This window comes from Falco naumanni, chromosome 13 (assembly GCF_017639655.2).
Source record: "Falco naumanni isolate bFalNau1 chromosome 13, bFalNau1.pat, whole genome shotgun sequence".
Classification (NCBI taxonomy): domain Eukaryota; kingdom Metazoa; phylum Chordata; class Aves; order Falconiformes; family Falconidae; genus Falco; species Falco naumanni.
The window spans coordinates 9,485,297-9,500,904 of record NC_054066.1 but is presented as its reverse complement, the minus strand read 5'-3'; the positions used below and the strand labels follow the sequence as shown (position 1 = coordinate 9,500,904).

General features: G+C 43.7%; 1 protein-coding gene across 1 annotated transcript in view; it reads left to right on the top strand.

The window, feature by feature from the left end:
- EPHA4 (EPH receptor A4) overlaps positions 1–10,359 on the top strand; it is a 107,104-nt gene extending 96,745 nt beyond the window's left edge. The window contains exons 15-18 of the mRNA XM_040613674.1: positions 1,598–1,791; positions 4,272–4,427; positions 4,715–5,593; positions 7,855–10,359. Of these exons, the coding sequence (XP_040469608.1) occupies positions 1,598–1,791; positions 4,272–4,427; positions 4,715–4,829 (465 nt within the window). The 3' untranslated portion in view covers positions 4,830–5,593; positions 7,855–10,359. The remainder of the gene's footprint in view (positions 1–1,597; positions 1,792–4,271; positions 4,428–4,714; positions 5,594–7,854) is intronic.
- The last annotated feature ends 5,249 nt before the right edge of the window (positions 10,360–15,608 follow it).

Genomic DNA, 15,608 nt, shown 5'->3' with positions numbered 1-15,608 from the left:
ATGAGGCATAGATTATCCATAATTCTTTTCCCAGGGGATTTACAAACATAAAAAGGAGGAAGAAAATGTTAATCTGAATATATGGTCAAGGGAGTGGTTAAGTCATTTTACAAGTCATCTGCTTTCTTGTGTAGAGCTGAACATTTTCAAAGAGTGTCTAGATGCGGATGGCATTTAATCTAAACGGGGGATGTAATTTTAATTTCCTTCTGATGTGAAGTGTCTCTTCTGGCACCCAGTCTTGCCTTCCTTTGCTAACAGGAAGTCATCAAGACTTAGCAAGAAAATAAAACACCAGATGTGTCTCGGTTATATCAGGCATGTTTACACAGCACAGTGGAACTCAGTGCAACAAATGCAGAGCAAGCGTGTTAGGCTGGTGTACTCTGCTACTGTGTGGTGCTAGACCATGTCAAGAAGCTGGCTTGAACAGGACACTGAAAGCCACTGGTGCCGTCTTTGCATTCTCTTTTTTAGCACATGGCATAGACATAGCATTTTTTTTTTCCTCCTTAATGACGGTGAGAGCAGTGCTTTTCACAACAAAGCAGAAGTGGATTTCAAATTACTCTCAGCGTCTGTTGAATCAAGAGAAATCAAAAGGATCTGCGTACTTTCTGGAGTAGTGAGTGTCACTTCGTTTGAGGTCACTGAATAGCTGCTAATAGTGCAAATGTATCCCTCGCCCTGTCCTCCCAGTGGATTTTAGCCACTAATTGGACAAACCCAGAACGGAATTTAGTGCAGTTCAGTCTCTGTGCACTCCTGGTCTCCAGTCTCATGGTGAATCCTGCCAGCAAAGTCATATAAATTAATTAAGATCTGAAGGCTTCTGGGTCATGTCCCTGTTGTATCAGAATTGAGTCCCGGCCACATTGTGTTCTCCTGAGAGTGCTAAGAAACCGCCAGAGTCCTGAACCCTGGAGCCCTTTTTGGAGGGCCTGAAATGACTTTAGCTTGTGAGTTTTTCTGTTTTCTGTTAAATATGAAGCGCATACTTAAGCTGCTGCATTGGACTTCTGTAACTTTATTGATAAAGCTGCACAAAGAATTCCCATCTCTGCATTTCTTGGTTCAGAGCATGCAGTGGTGAGAGAACAGGTTCACTACAAGGCCTGTATTACTGGCAGAGATGAGCTATCCCAGGAGTAGAGGGAGAAGGGGGTGATCTACTGTATCCTAAAAATGATGGATAAAATTTCATCTTCAACATATTGAAGCCAAAACTGTGACAGATATTAAAGACTTGCTGTGGAGCGGTTGCTTCTCCAATTCTCTGTCCAACAAGGATAGTTGCTTAATTCTAACCTGGGCTATTTTGTCATCCCTGTATCCCACGTGCTCTTTGTGATACATTACCCTGCTGTATCCGATGCCTACTTTGGATGCTGTACCCTTTTAGTTTTGAATTGCTGAAGAGCAATGACAGTTCTGAGACCACCAACTGCCTGAGTCTGAGTGCAATTTTCCATGTTGTTTCACTTAATTGTGGATTTGTTTCCATGCTTTGGATTGCCCTAGGATAAATGATGCTCAGCTGGTAGATGTGAGTAGCGTCTGATGTTCTCTAATGTCTTCCTAATTGTGCCATTTATAGGTTATTAAAGCCATTGAAGAAGGGTATCGGCTGCCACCCCCGATGGACTGCCCCATTGCTCTCCATCAGCTGATGTTAGACTGCTGGCAGAAGGAACGCAGTGACAGACCTAAATTCGGACAGATCGTCAACATGCTGGACAAACTCATCCGCAACCCCAACAGCCTGAAGAGGACAGGCAGCGAGAGCTCCAGGTCAGCTGGGCTTTGGTAATGCTGATGTACGAGGGAGCACAGTGGAGATGACAGGCAAACCTGCAAGTCACCTAAACCTCTGCGCTGGGCTGGAGGCGCGCTCCGCAGCTCTGCAGCGCCAGACTGTACAGCAGATGTTGCACCCTGCAAGAGAGCAGAGGGGTCGTGCTGGCACACTGCTGAACCCTGCCAGGCACCCCAGACTCTCTTAGCTCTGTGAGAAGGAAATCAAGTGAGCAGAGCTGTTGTATCACACCAACACTACCCAGGTTTAGAGCACAGCTTTAAGCCCGTCCTGGAAAAGTTCTGATGCTGGCAAGCTCAAAGTTTGCTGCGTCTTTTCCCTCTCCCCTCCAGTGAAAGGGCTCGAACGCGTAGCCTTAATGCAGCGTAGCTAACAGGAGTGATGTGGTTTTCTGCAGGAAAAATACATCACCAAGTTTTATAAACCCTAGATCTGTGTAGGATTTGCAAATGAGTATGACGGCATTACAGCCAACGCCTTGCAGACATCAGGAAGGTGTGGATTAATTTTTATGTGAATTTGAATTTAATTTTGTGGAAAGCCAGTTTCATGTCTCCACCGATCCTGCATTACGTTTCTGTTTTTTTTGGTTTGCTGAGCATGGTATACCTGGTATGTGCAAAAGAAGTATGGTAGGAAGGAAACTCCCAGAGTTGTAGGGTAAGCCCAAAATATCTTTGTTGGGACAGATCAGCAGTTTGTTTAAGCTGGTGAAGCGCTGCTGAAGTAATAGGAGCTTTACTACTTTACACAGGGTTTGTTCTATTTTTTTCAAATGTCTTTGCTTTGTCAGGTAAATTTGCTTACAGCAAAGATGGAGCTTAAAAGAAAAGAGGAAGATAATGGGAAAATATTTTTCAGTAGATGGGAAGGTACACAAATATCCATCGGGCAATACAAAAATAAATTTCTTGAATTAGTGAAGGAGTAACAGAGGTTCTGTTTCAGCTTCCAACAGAACAGCATCCTGGAAAAAAGCTTTTTCCATTTTTAAACCTGTAAGTTCCTTTGTGACTCTTGCTTACAATGTGCATTATCAGAAGATGGATTATTAACCCTGTAAGGCCACTATCACCACATATCTCCCGGATTTCCCGAATTGCATTGGTAGCCTGGCAAAAATGTATCCACCCTTGAGGCTTAAAAAATTTACATGGTGAGAATCACAATATGGTCTGCTGTGGTAATTTGATTTGAGAATCACAGTATGAACTCCTCCATTTTGCTTTTTTTCCAATGTACAGGTGCTCTTTGAAAATGGATAGATTTTACAAAAGTTAATAGCCTGTTCAAGGTCATTTTGTGTGTGTGTGTGTGTGTGTGTAAGTTAATAGCCTATTCAAGGTCATTTCATGTTCATGGCTATTTAGAGATCTTTATTTATCTTCTCTTCGGAATATGATTTCCAAATATGTGTATAATATTATTAATATATTATACGACATTATATGTGAAGCATAATTATATATAATTAGGTTGCCATCATTGGTCTTGTGTTAGATAGTACAGCAAAAGAGTTGTACCAAGTATTACCAGCACGTACTCGGTGCCTTAGGCAAGACATAACTATGCTATTGCACACCTAATCTTTGATGCTCTGCATTTTCAAATAAATTGCTGAATGATAATTGTTTTGGTTGGATAGATAATAGTAATTTATAATGGTTTAATGAAACTGTGATTTACAGTATACATGAAATAATGAATGAGAGATTAATAAGAGAAGGAAATTTTGTAAAAATAATTATTCACAAATCTGTGCAAGGGAAAATGAGAAGCACATTCCACCGTGGAAACAAAGATCAAAGCTTGCATGATTCCCGCCACTCCTGGCACACGCACTGGTCAGGAATGGATTGATTAAAGAGGGGATTAACTCCCTGCTGTCCTGAGTTTGATTGAATGTACTGAGCATGCCTGTGAACCTGGCTAGAAATGGGATTTTTCTGAACCCGCCCTGAGTTTTGCTCTCCAAACCAGTCTGGCAGGCTGTGAGCTCCCAGTTCCTTTGCACATACTTCAGCAGTGTTTCTATAGTTGCGGAGCTGAGGTCTGACACATGCAGGATTGGCAAAGTTGTGCATTGCTGCTTCTGAGATACAGACCCAGTAGGCTGAATGCCTTCCAGCATTGCCATCCTCTTTGTTTTTTGACGTAAAAGCATTTTCTATGAACTTGGTTGCATCTGAAGTAGAAATTGTAAGCAGCATTGTGGTTCGAATTAGATCTGAAAGCAAAAATGGAAACCTAAGGTCAGATTCATTCTTAGCAAAAATTGGCCTATTTGTGTTTTGTTAAGGTTCTTGCATTGACCTACGTTGTTGTGCAGAGAGCCACCAGTCTCGCTGGGCACAACGTCTTGCCCCTACTTTCCCTAATCGTTGGGGATAATTTGGTTTGCGATTCATGATGCAGCTGACACCATTTCTCTGTCCTTTCACTGTTTGGCATCCAGACCTAGCACAGCCCTGCTGGATCCCAGCTCCCCCGAGTTCTCGGCGGTTGTTTCTGTCGGTGACTGGCTCCAAGCCATTAAAATGGAGCGATACAAGGATAACTTCACAGCTGCCGGCTATACCACCCTAGAGGCTGTGGTGCATATGAACCAGGAGTAAGTATTCAGCGATAGAGCAAAAAAACTGGTAAATCTGGATTTAATCATCCTCTTTTGCTTTATGCTGCATATCATTACACTCATTAAAGGAATGGAATGCCTTTCATTTGGATGGAGGATAACTTTAAAATGCCTCCACAATGCCTTCACTTATTTAATTAAACATTTCTGTACATCTGCCTTGCTTTTGCTGTGTTGCTTGTGGTTGACGCTTAATATTTTTCTCTGCACCGGCATCTGATCCACGGTTCTCAGCCCCCTGCTTCTTCTCTTGCTTTCCACAGTGACCTGGCAAGGATTGGGATCACTGCCATTGTGCACCAGAACAAGATCTTGAGCAATGTTCAAGCAATGCGCACCCAAATGCAACAGATGCACGGCAGGATGGTTCCCGTCTGAGCCAGTACTAAATAAACTCAAAACTCTTGAAATTAGTTTACCTCATCCATGCACTTTAATTGAAGAACTGCACTTTTTTTACTTCGTCTCCTCGCCCGTCGAAATAAAGATCTGCAGCATTGCTTGATGTACAGATTGCGGAAACCGAGTGTGTGTGTTGGGAGGGGGGCCTCCAGAAATGACAAGCCGTCATTTTAAACCAGACCTGGAACAAATTGTTTCTTGGAACATACTTCTCTGTTGATCAACGATATGTAAAATACATGTATCTATATAAATATAAAGTCACATTCAAGTTTTGATGCTATGTTTGCTGCCAGATACTGTGCTTAAAAAACAAAATTACTTTCCTTCTCCCTGTGACCTGTAGGATTACAACCATAGTGTTTTATTTGTGGGTGAAACCACCGTTGTGCATCTTTCACTGGAATGAAGAATCTGCCCTAGGATATTTTTTGTGGACTTGATGCATCGCTGATAACTTGCAGAAACCTCAGTGAGAATATCAGTTGGCTAATCGGTGCCTGCTGATTTGTGATCTACCCATTTACGGGCTTGAGACATGAAATGACCCACCTTGTGGATTACTGGGCAAAACTGGACTTCTGGGGAGATTATTGGCAGTTGTTGTGCCGTGCTGAAGCCTACCGCTTAAAGACATTTTGTGAACATCTTGCCGGTAGTCAGCTGTGACAATCGTGGCTGTGGAGCTTTCAGACTTCTTTTCTTTCAAGAAGCGATTCTCTTTGCCACATGGAGAGAAGGTCAGTGGATGTACAGTGTCCAACATGTTCATGGTGCTTTATTTCTTAAACTGCTAGGATTTCATCGCTGTTGGAGGGGAAAAAAAAAAAAAAGTAGTGCTGTGCTATGTATTATTTGGGGTTCCCAGCTGGTTTGTATGAACCTGTGCTGGTTTCCCAGACTAATCGCTGAGTGTTTCTGATTGTTTTCTCTATCTGATGACTGAAAATTGCACTGTTTCAAACCCTGGTCTTGCTGTCAGGATGTTGTGTGCAGACAAGGTGTAGGAGTGTGTCTTGGGGTGCGCTTGGTTCAGTGCTAGGAGCTTTGGACACGTTACACTTTGGACACGGCGATCCAGTCTTAGCGGCTGTGGGAATCAAATTCACTTTTGAAACCAGCCCCGCAGGCTGGATTATCAAGGCAGCTGTGGGTGTGAGTGCCAGGTGTGGGCCGCATGGCTAAGGTCTAAGTGCCCCTCTGCAAGTACGGCAAACAAGGTGGAGCATGAGCTGCTTGAAGAGCTGCCCTTCAGCTCCTCTTAGGAAACAGATGGAAAGTTGAGTGCGTGAAAGCATCCCCTGGGTTGCTAGGTGGAGGGGACTGCGACAGGAATGTGATTGTCCTCAGTAAGGTCACACAGGACAAAGCTTTTATCTGGTAAAGCTCTGAACACATTTAGGCTTGAATTTTATTTATATTAAAACTTTTATTACTCTTTTTGAACAGAACGTATAAATTAGATTCCTTTTGAAGTCCTTTCGAGGACCAAAGTTATGAGAGGAGCTTAGAAAAGAGACAGGATCAGGCCCACTTATGCCGTGCTGGGTATGAGAAAGGTTTTCATGACACATCCTCTAGAACAGACGTCGTGTTTCAGCTGTGCCAGGCACAATGTCAGAAAGGTGGTGCTAAGACTGTTTTTTTTGTCTATAGTATTTTGGTCCCACTCCACACCTGACAGCAAATTCGAAAATTATTTAGTGGCTTTATATGTCAGATTTTTTTAATAATTGCTTTTATTCTAAATCCAAAAGAGCTCACTCAGTTGGACAAGTCACACTTACTGTATTGTCACTCACGTCAGTTTTTGTCACTTTTAACAATAACTTGCTGATTTTAACCACTTAACTCTGCCTCACCCCCAACTTTCTCAGAGAACAACTTGTTCAGAATATGGGATGCTAAATGTGGATCCTGTCAAGTCATGACAGCTTAGTAAAAATTGTTTTGCGGTATTACTTGTAAAAGCTTTTCCATTTCAAGAAATTTAAGATTTCTTTAAAAAAACTACTTAAACCAGCATGTTTAAATTCATTTTGCCAGGCAACATAAGAAGTGATTACTCATTTTAAAGACCTGACACTCGTGTACTTTCAGCAGCAAAGGTTATTTTGCTTCTTAAGTGCAGAAAGTCTTGAAGTTTCCTCTTGCTGTAAATCTGTTGCATTCTGTTGAGGTTGTCTTTTTGCACAAAACCAAAATATACCCAATTTTCTGGCCTGTTTGTAAAATTGCTTTCTTGGAGTCTAGTAATGGTAATTCAAAACACTCCAATATTTTCCACACAAAGTGAAAAACTGTGTCCCTGTAGAGTGAAAACTGTGAAGGCAGCTCAGATGCTAGGTTTTCAGAACTGCCATTGATGGTTGTGTTCGCTGTGATAAAATATGGCCAGTGAGGGGGCATCCGTTTGAATGTGATTTTAGCTGGAGGAGAGTGATTTAAAAAAATAGGTGGCACAGAAATGTGTGTGTGTGTATATATACATATATATAAAAAAACCATACCTGTTTATAAGCTATGTCGTGGAAGCAAGGCTTTGAAATAGTGTGAGGGAAAGGAAAGGGACAAGGAAGGTGGAGGGTTCTCACCCTTTGAGACCTGCTGGCTGTATCTGTCTCGCTGGCCGGAGCAGCCGGTGGGAGCACGGCGATGCGCTGCAGCCTCCTGCCTTTGATGTTCAGCCGCCCGCTTGTGCAAGAATTGCATCTCTTCCTGCTTTCTCCTGCGTCCTTTTCAAAATCCTTCTCCCCTCACTGGGGAGAGGTGTAATGCCATGAACCTGCTGCCGTGTCCCCTCTTCATGGAGGCAGAGATGAGTTCAGGTCTTTGCCTGTTCTGTGAGTCAGCGATTGCACCAGCCAAGGAGGCGCTGGCTGCATGGAGCAGCACTTCTGCTGGGGAATGGGAGAGGAGGCAGTTGGGCAGCTGTGGGTGTCTCTCTTGTTGTGGGAATCAAAAGAGATTTTGAATATATTTGTGTTTTCTTTTTGTGCAGGGAAATCAGATTTTGCTTTTCATGGCCTCACAGCCCGTCCTATTGATCATAGTGACCAGGGAGGAACATAGACTAGACATGAAGCCTTCTGGATCCACAGTTGCGTCTTCCATAGCACTGATTCTGGAAAACACACGCTGAACAGTCATCAGTCCCTGAAGAGAGTGTGACTTTGACTTTCTCTTCTTTTTTTTTTTTTTTTTCCATGCCACCCACTCCATTTTTTTTTCTCCTTTGAGAGATAACTAACTCGTTAAGACTCAGCACCCAGTTGTCACTTGAGGAATGTACTGTCAAAGCCCTGCAGACTTCTGGATATTTTTTTTTCCTCCCCTTCTGCTTTCTCTTCCTACCTTCAGTTTTATTTATATATTTTGTTATTTTCTCTCCTCATCCCCCTGGCTGTCACTGCTGCATCTTGGACGAATGCAGATGACAGAGCACTACCCATCCTACCATGGACACCAGGCCCGGTGCCGCAGCAAAGAACCCAGTTCCTGTGAGCTGCCAATATACGTTGCTGAAGTGACATTTTACACAAAACGTGCCATTGCAGTGATATGAATATATTTTTTTTCCTTGAATGGATAATGGATTATTATCTCCTCTGAAAGGTGCGTATGTGTGCTTGTGTGCCTGTGTTTGTGTGTGAGTCACCTCGTGTGTAGAACCGCCTGTGAATGTGCCGAAAACACCTCTGGAAGCGCAGGAGTTCCCTGCCATGTGAGAGCAGGCCAGTAGCTTGTGTCTGCAATGGTAGCAAGAACACACACATTAAAAAATGTTTAAATTTCTGTATCTATAGGTGTATCTTTTAGCTGCCACACTAACCTTAATGAGTAGTTCTGCAGCCTGAGACGGGACAATTTCAAGTTAGTTTTGGAGTTGTGGATTACAGGATCTGTAAGGGTGCTAAAGATTTTCCTAAGTGTCATTTATTTGTACTAATACCCTGTTCATGATCAAGACCGGCCAATTTCTCAATGGCAAGGTGATGGAGGCAACACCTGCATATCCATCCACTGGTAACCCTGAACGGAATTCTTAAGTAGCCTTTTTTACCTGCAAAAAGAGGATTTTAGAGACTTGTTGAATGCGAATAAATATATGCAATTCTTCCGTTCACAGAAGCACCTTGCTCTGTGTGCAAGCTGTGAAAACTTGTAATAATCGAAACACTTCATTTGCTCCCAGCACAGTTAAGGAACAAAAATGCAACAAGACCTGTAAGGTTACAGTAGTTAGCGAGAGAGTTGTGAAATGTGTCCTGTTCCTCGTGCGGGTGATGAGGAGCTGGTGAAGCGCAGTGGAAGGCACTCTTTCTTCCGTGGCCTGAGGAACAGCGCTGCAACTTGCTGGTACTACCTAGAGAAGCTTTCTGTGTTTGGGGAATTCAATGTTAACCTAGTGTAAGCGAGTCTGAGCGGAGCTGTGCGCTAGAGCCCAGGGCGCACTGGGTATTAAGAGTGGGGCAGGTGATGCTCCCCGATTGCTTCCTAGCCACAGGGGGCTGGCGTCTGCCGTGGTGCCCAGTGCAGCCCAGCAAACTGCTGGGGGGCAGGGGTCGCTCCCACAGGAGCTGTGAAGCGGTGTCCCCAGGTTGCTCCTGCTTCCTCCGCTCTGCCCTCCTCACCGACCCTCTGCGCTCATCGTTAACCGCGGTGCAGCCGGCTCTGGCGCAGGAGGAGCAGCAGGTCTGTGGAAGGGCCAGCGAGGGCACCCGCACTGTCGGTGGCAGCCAGGCATGGTCAGGGTGCCGGGAGGTGCCAGCCACGCCACCCACCATGGGCCATCGCCGCCTGCTCTGAGCAGGGCTGGGGTGCAAGGAAAGTGGGTGCTGCAAGGAAAGTGGGTGCTGCAAGGAAAGTGGGTGCCCCGGCACCGCTTCCCTTGGGGGCGAGGTTGCCACCGGGACTGTCTCGCACGATAAGGCTCTGCTTGTTAAGAAATTGTCCTGCTCACACACCACTGGTTGATGTTTGTCCGGGTTTCTTGCTGTACTAATTTTGTGATGGATCTTATGTATTGAAAATATATATGTATAAAATACAAAAAACTGGTTAGTAACCAGTAAATGGGACTTAAAAAGCAGTATTTTTCTTTTATGTGACATTTTCATAACCAGAAAAAAAAAATTCTGAAATACTAATCAGACAAATAAAAAGAGAGTGCATTTATTTTTTTGTATCACTGCAAGTGTGTTGGAATATGCAAGGACTGTGGTTAAAATTAGAATGTATGAGGCATATTATAATTTAGTTCATACTGAAAAAATCTAACAGCATTTCTTGGTTCGTGCATTTGAACGATCTCTGGGTTAGATATATAGATTTTTCTATTTTGTGTTAATTTGTAATTTTTTTCCCCCTCCATGAATTTTAGGTACACATAACTTATGTCATTTATTTATGGTCTTTTATACCTAGTTTGTAAAATTGTAAAATAGAAAACAATGCAAACATTTGCATTTGAAAATAATAAAGTAGTTGCTGTACAAACCTGAAACGGACTACTTGTAATTATTGTATTTTTTTTTAATGTAGTGATTCACCCACAACAGATATGAATACAGAACTCAGAATAATAATCTTGATGTTTGCCCCAAAGAAATTAATTCTCTTCAGCACATTTCGCAGGAACGCACTCCTGAAGTTCATTTAAACTGTGTAACTCCTACATGTACCTTAAAGCAAGTTACTTTTTCTTGTTACTGTTCGGGATTGTGTGGTGTGCTGGATATTTGTAGTGTGTGAAGGATGCTGCAGTCAGGCTGACCGTGTTAATGATCTCAATGATTTTTCATTGGAGACCAGGTAGTATCCGTGGGCGCTGTGCCTGAGAAAAACCTGCAGGATCATAATGTTGTTTCATGTGCACGCCTGGGATCGGCTGGGAATAGTCGCCCTCCCCTGTCGGGATCTCGCCTGGGGCCAGATGTCACCTTGGCAGAAATCCTAGTTTTCACGGCTTCCTTTGGGCCAGGGTTTCGCCTCCGATGTGGGAACCACGACCTCCCTGCTGAGTTACTGCACTTGTTGCTCTGCTTGTGGGCTACGTCTGTGCGGGTTGGTGGGCTGGTGTTGGAAACTAGTGGCCAGAGAGGGGGAAAGTGAAAGGAGCAGGAGGGAGGGGAGGGAGAAGCGGAGGGGCAAAATGCAAACCAGAGGTGTGAGAGCATCCAGAACAGCAGAAGGTGGAGAGGGGCAGTTTCTGCGACGAGGGCTCCAAGCCAGATACTGAGAGTGGATGTTGGGTAAAGGATATTGCTGTGTAATGGTAACATGTACAGGCGTGTGCTGCGCAGCCTGAGTGCCAAGGGTGTAGTGTCCTTAACCGTCACTTTACAATGCTGCTGCTTATTTTAGGACATACAGGTGTTCTGGCACTTTATCTGAATTATACATGTGCACAGTTCACAGGTATGGCAGAAAGGATGGCGGCTTTTCTAGGAATTTTCTTAAGCTTTTGACTTGTCTCTCTGGAAAATATTTTGAACCACATTCTTCTTGGGAAAGATTCCAGTGATGCCAGCAGAACCGTATCGTACAGTGATGGTCCCAAGAAAATCCCGCTGATGGGACTAGGTTATTGCATTTTAAAAGCAAGTTCATTGTGTCCTTCTGTACCTGAGAGAGCAAGCCAGCCAAGTGGGTGTGTCTCTGATGCCTTTGTTCAGCCAGTTGGTCTATTAAGAGAGAATGTATCATGGCTTGAAATACAGATCCCATTTCACACACATAAAGAAATTTTACAAATTATTTAGTTTTATTGTTAAATGAAAGCAAAAACTTTGCATCTTTTTAAGAAACAGCTGTTTGAAAATGTGCAGTGAGCACTGAATATTTGGGGACTGTCCCTTCTCTTTCGGAGTCTCTGCTCTTTTTTCCTTTTAGCTCCCCAATCTAAGAAAACATCCTATCACAACTTTTTACCCCAGTGGTTTCATTTTCTTCCAGTTATATGGGTTTTACTGGACTATTTCCTTACCAAAAAGACATTTGTTCTCTCTCTGCCCCCTCACTCTCACCACGTATTTATTTATGCAGTAGCATGAGGCAAGCAAACCTATTTACTTCTAAAGCCTTATATATTTGCATCTCAGTGACAACGTACATAGCTGCCCATGGGCAGAGCGTGGAGCAGCGTGGAGAACAGACATGGTTTATCTGGAGACATTGGGACCGTTGTAGATGTGTCAGGAGAAACAAAATGTTTTTTGACAATTGGGAAGAGGAAAAAAAAAAAAGCATGTTATGCTTTAAGTCACCAATATGGTTAAAACTAGAGCTGCATTTGAGGCCTTGACCTCAGTTATTTTACCCTTTCCCTCGCAAGGAAGTGCCCTTGGGCCATTGACTGATTCTCTATTGAATGGGTTACAGACCTCTGACATATCTTATTTCTGGCAGTGGCCCTGAGCAGAATTCTTTGTTTACAGGAGCCTCCGAGAAAGTTACATGAATATGGAGACATTTTCTTTAAAAAGTAAAATTAAAACCTAAAGCATTCCATTCCAATCAGCTTAGTAAAATGTATTCTCTGTGACTGGATTGAGAGAGTAGTCACAGGAATATGCTACACTAACTTACTTTTTTACATACATACATAAATACATACATACATACATATATATAGGGCAATTATATTCCAGTAATCTGCCGTGGATTACTAGCCTGTAACCAGACCAACAAAAGATAATGAAATCCTTGTCTTTATAGTGCTCTTGAATTTACTCATGATTCTGTTCTATAAAATGTTGTCAGGAATTAAATGGTCTGAGGCATTTTGGCATTAATATTTTTTTTATTTAAAATAAATAAAAAAGAGCTGGTCAGCAGAACAAAACCACCATCAGGAATCCTGCCCTTCTCCCATTTCTACCAAGGTAACCTGCCTCCCCTGAGGTCAACAGCTAAGATCTCAGGGCTGGGCAGTCTGGGGCTGTTAGGCAATTACAGGTGCAGGTGGGTGCCTACTGCCAACTTCTAATGATGCTTTGGAGCTGCTCAGCCGAGGGGTGCAGCAGCTCACGTAATGCACTCCTGCTTCCCAGCTGGATTTTCAGCCTTGCATTAAGTATCTTGCTGATGAAGCTCCCAAAGTGTCTCCATCATAATCACCTGGGGGAGGGGTTTTGAGAAGCCAACCGTCACAGCAAGAGGCCACGTGAGCTTGGAGTGGTTGGAAAGCTACTGAGGGACTTGCTGTGCTGCTCTGGTGCCTCTCATGCCTTGGAGCCTGCTGCATACCCTGCCCTGAGCCAGTCTTGGTGAGAGCTGCCTGAGGCAGGTCCTGCCCGTGTAGGACCTTCTTTCTGCCTGCCTCTGGTGGCCTTCACAGCCAGTCCTTCTCGCACAATCGAAGTGTTACTGGGATGTTGACTTTCATGAAAGGTGTTGTCTTGCCACCTCCTTATCAGCCATGGTGGTCTCACCTGGGCCTCCTGTCACCTGGGCTGAGCAGGCTCAAAGGTACAGGAGGGTTCTTTGGCAAGTGAGGGGATGAGTGGGTGTCCCCTATCCTGGGAGATGCTCTCTGAGCTCCTGCTCATTTGGAGGCTGAGGGAAGGTCATGGGCTCTGGGACAGCATCAGTATTTAGGCTGTGCAGCAGATGGCTTTGAAAATACAAACATCTGGGAGGTGAGCAGGCATCAGAGAGAGAGCTTTCAGTAGTCTTAAATCCAAAAGCCCCTTAAACACTCTGGCCTCACATTTTCAGAAGCGCTATGGAGCTGGGAGCCATCGTGTTGCCATGTGCCAATGGGATCCCCTGGAAACTCAAACACTTAAAAATTCAGCACAAGAATCCCCAGGCAAGCCAGGGAGTGCCCAGTTCATCTGCTTACCTCATTAATCTGTGCCTTAGCACTTACCTGGGACTTTCCAGCCAGCAGATTCACAATATACAAGTATTAAAGAGCATTTACTTTCACCTTTTTGAAAAATTGGATAAACTTCCCTTGGAAAAAAAATGCTTCTGGAAAAAAATGAGGTTAAAATTGAATGACGATGTTCTTCCACACTTAAAGAGGCTGCTGGTTTGATTGAAGCGGCATAACGTGGATGTCCTAGGGAAGGTGACACTGACAATAGTAAGAAAATGAGGATAAATGGATTGATCTGGTCCTGCACGTGGTATGAACTGATTTAACTTGGGCTGCCCTGACTTGCATCAGCTTAAGGATCTTGTCCTTAGCTGCATGCTACAGGAAACTAAGGTAATTTTTATGCATATTTTTCACCAGGAAATACAGTTTGAAGTGCGTTTTGGCAATGACTCAAGTAGTGATAGCACATTCAGGTTGGTCTTTTTTATTATTCATGCAAATATTTGAAGTACATGTTTAAGAATATAAAGTAATGGTATCCAACAACAGACGGGAAGGTTTCTGTGGAGTCCTGCAACTCCTCTCTTTGTCAGCTTTGTTTTCAGGTTCATATTATGACAGCAGATTGGGTTTGTTTGGCCAAATGGTTAGGATTGCAACGTGATGTCCTCGGAGACCTTTTCTGTCATTTTTGCAGACTCTTTCAAAGTGCTCCACTATGGTTGTTGAGGAGGCAGGACATCTGTGTATCATTCACCAACTTTTGACCTCTAGTATCCACAGATGGAGGAAAGAAATGGAAAACTGAAGACCCCCCTCATACCATTGCATGAGTTTCAGGCTTGGGCAGGTGCACAGGGGCACGACCTGCTCCTAGTCACCCAGCCGTCCAAAGGGGCAGCAGCAGCTCAGCCTTGCCTGCAGGAGCTGTGGGAATCTTTTGATGACATTGCTGATCCCTCACAGAGGGGAAGCACCCTAATAAGCTGGCTATTGCTTTTTTCAGTTTCTGTTGTTTCAGGTTTTGAAGATTCACCCTCGACACCGTTCCACACCACGTGCACCTGTGTGGGGGCTCCCTGCAGTGCTGGGTGAGGCAGGGAGGAGACAAGCCACTGGCAGTTACCAAATATTTGCAGACAGCATCTCCACTCTTCCTGTGCCCAAGGATTCTGCTTTCCTAAGTGTTAGCTGCCTTCAAAAACTGGTGTCTAGGGACTTTTCTTACACATGTGTTGCTTCACTTTTCACCTGTTTTTCTCTTCACACCAGGCTGCAGCCTGCTAAGAGCTACTTTTGGTTTACCCAGGGTTTTGGAGGTGATTGGTTTTGGAGCAAGTTTGTCATCCTGAACAGGTGGAAGAGATCATCAAAAGTTTTTAATCAGCTTTGAAAGTGAGTGTAGTTGATCCAAGAACAAAAGCATTCACCAACTGCTAAATCCAATTAACTGTGGGTGACTGATTACTTTTAGCTTTCTTAATTGATTGACTGTGGCATTTCTATGAGGTAGCTGTTCTGAAAACCAACGAAGTCTACACAACTCTCTCAATTCTGGGAATAACTTGTAAGTTACGTGTTAAACCTGTGCTTGAATTCAACACTACCAAGTATTATAAGAAAAATACAGAGACGGGTGTGCAGGAGCTGTGCTGGATTAAGCGTGGGTGGTTTTTTTTCTCTTACTGAGTAACAGGTTATATGGTGGGAGGAATAAGTTTCTGGATCCTTTGAAAAGGGTTTGAGAAGTTTTTCCCAGTAAAAAGTTCCTGGTATATTGCCTGGTAGCATCTGGCAGTGGAGTTTGCAAAAAGACTTCTTGGATCCCAACAAAGTAGTCCAAAATCTGTCTCTATCTAGCCATGTGTATATGAAATTGCCCTGTATACACACATGTGCATGAAAAGAGCGTTGTTCTGGCTGAT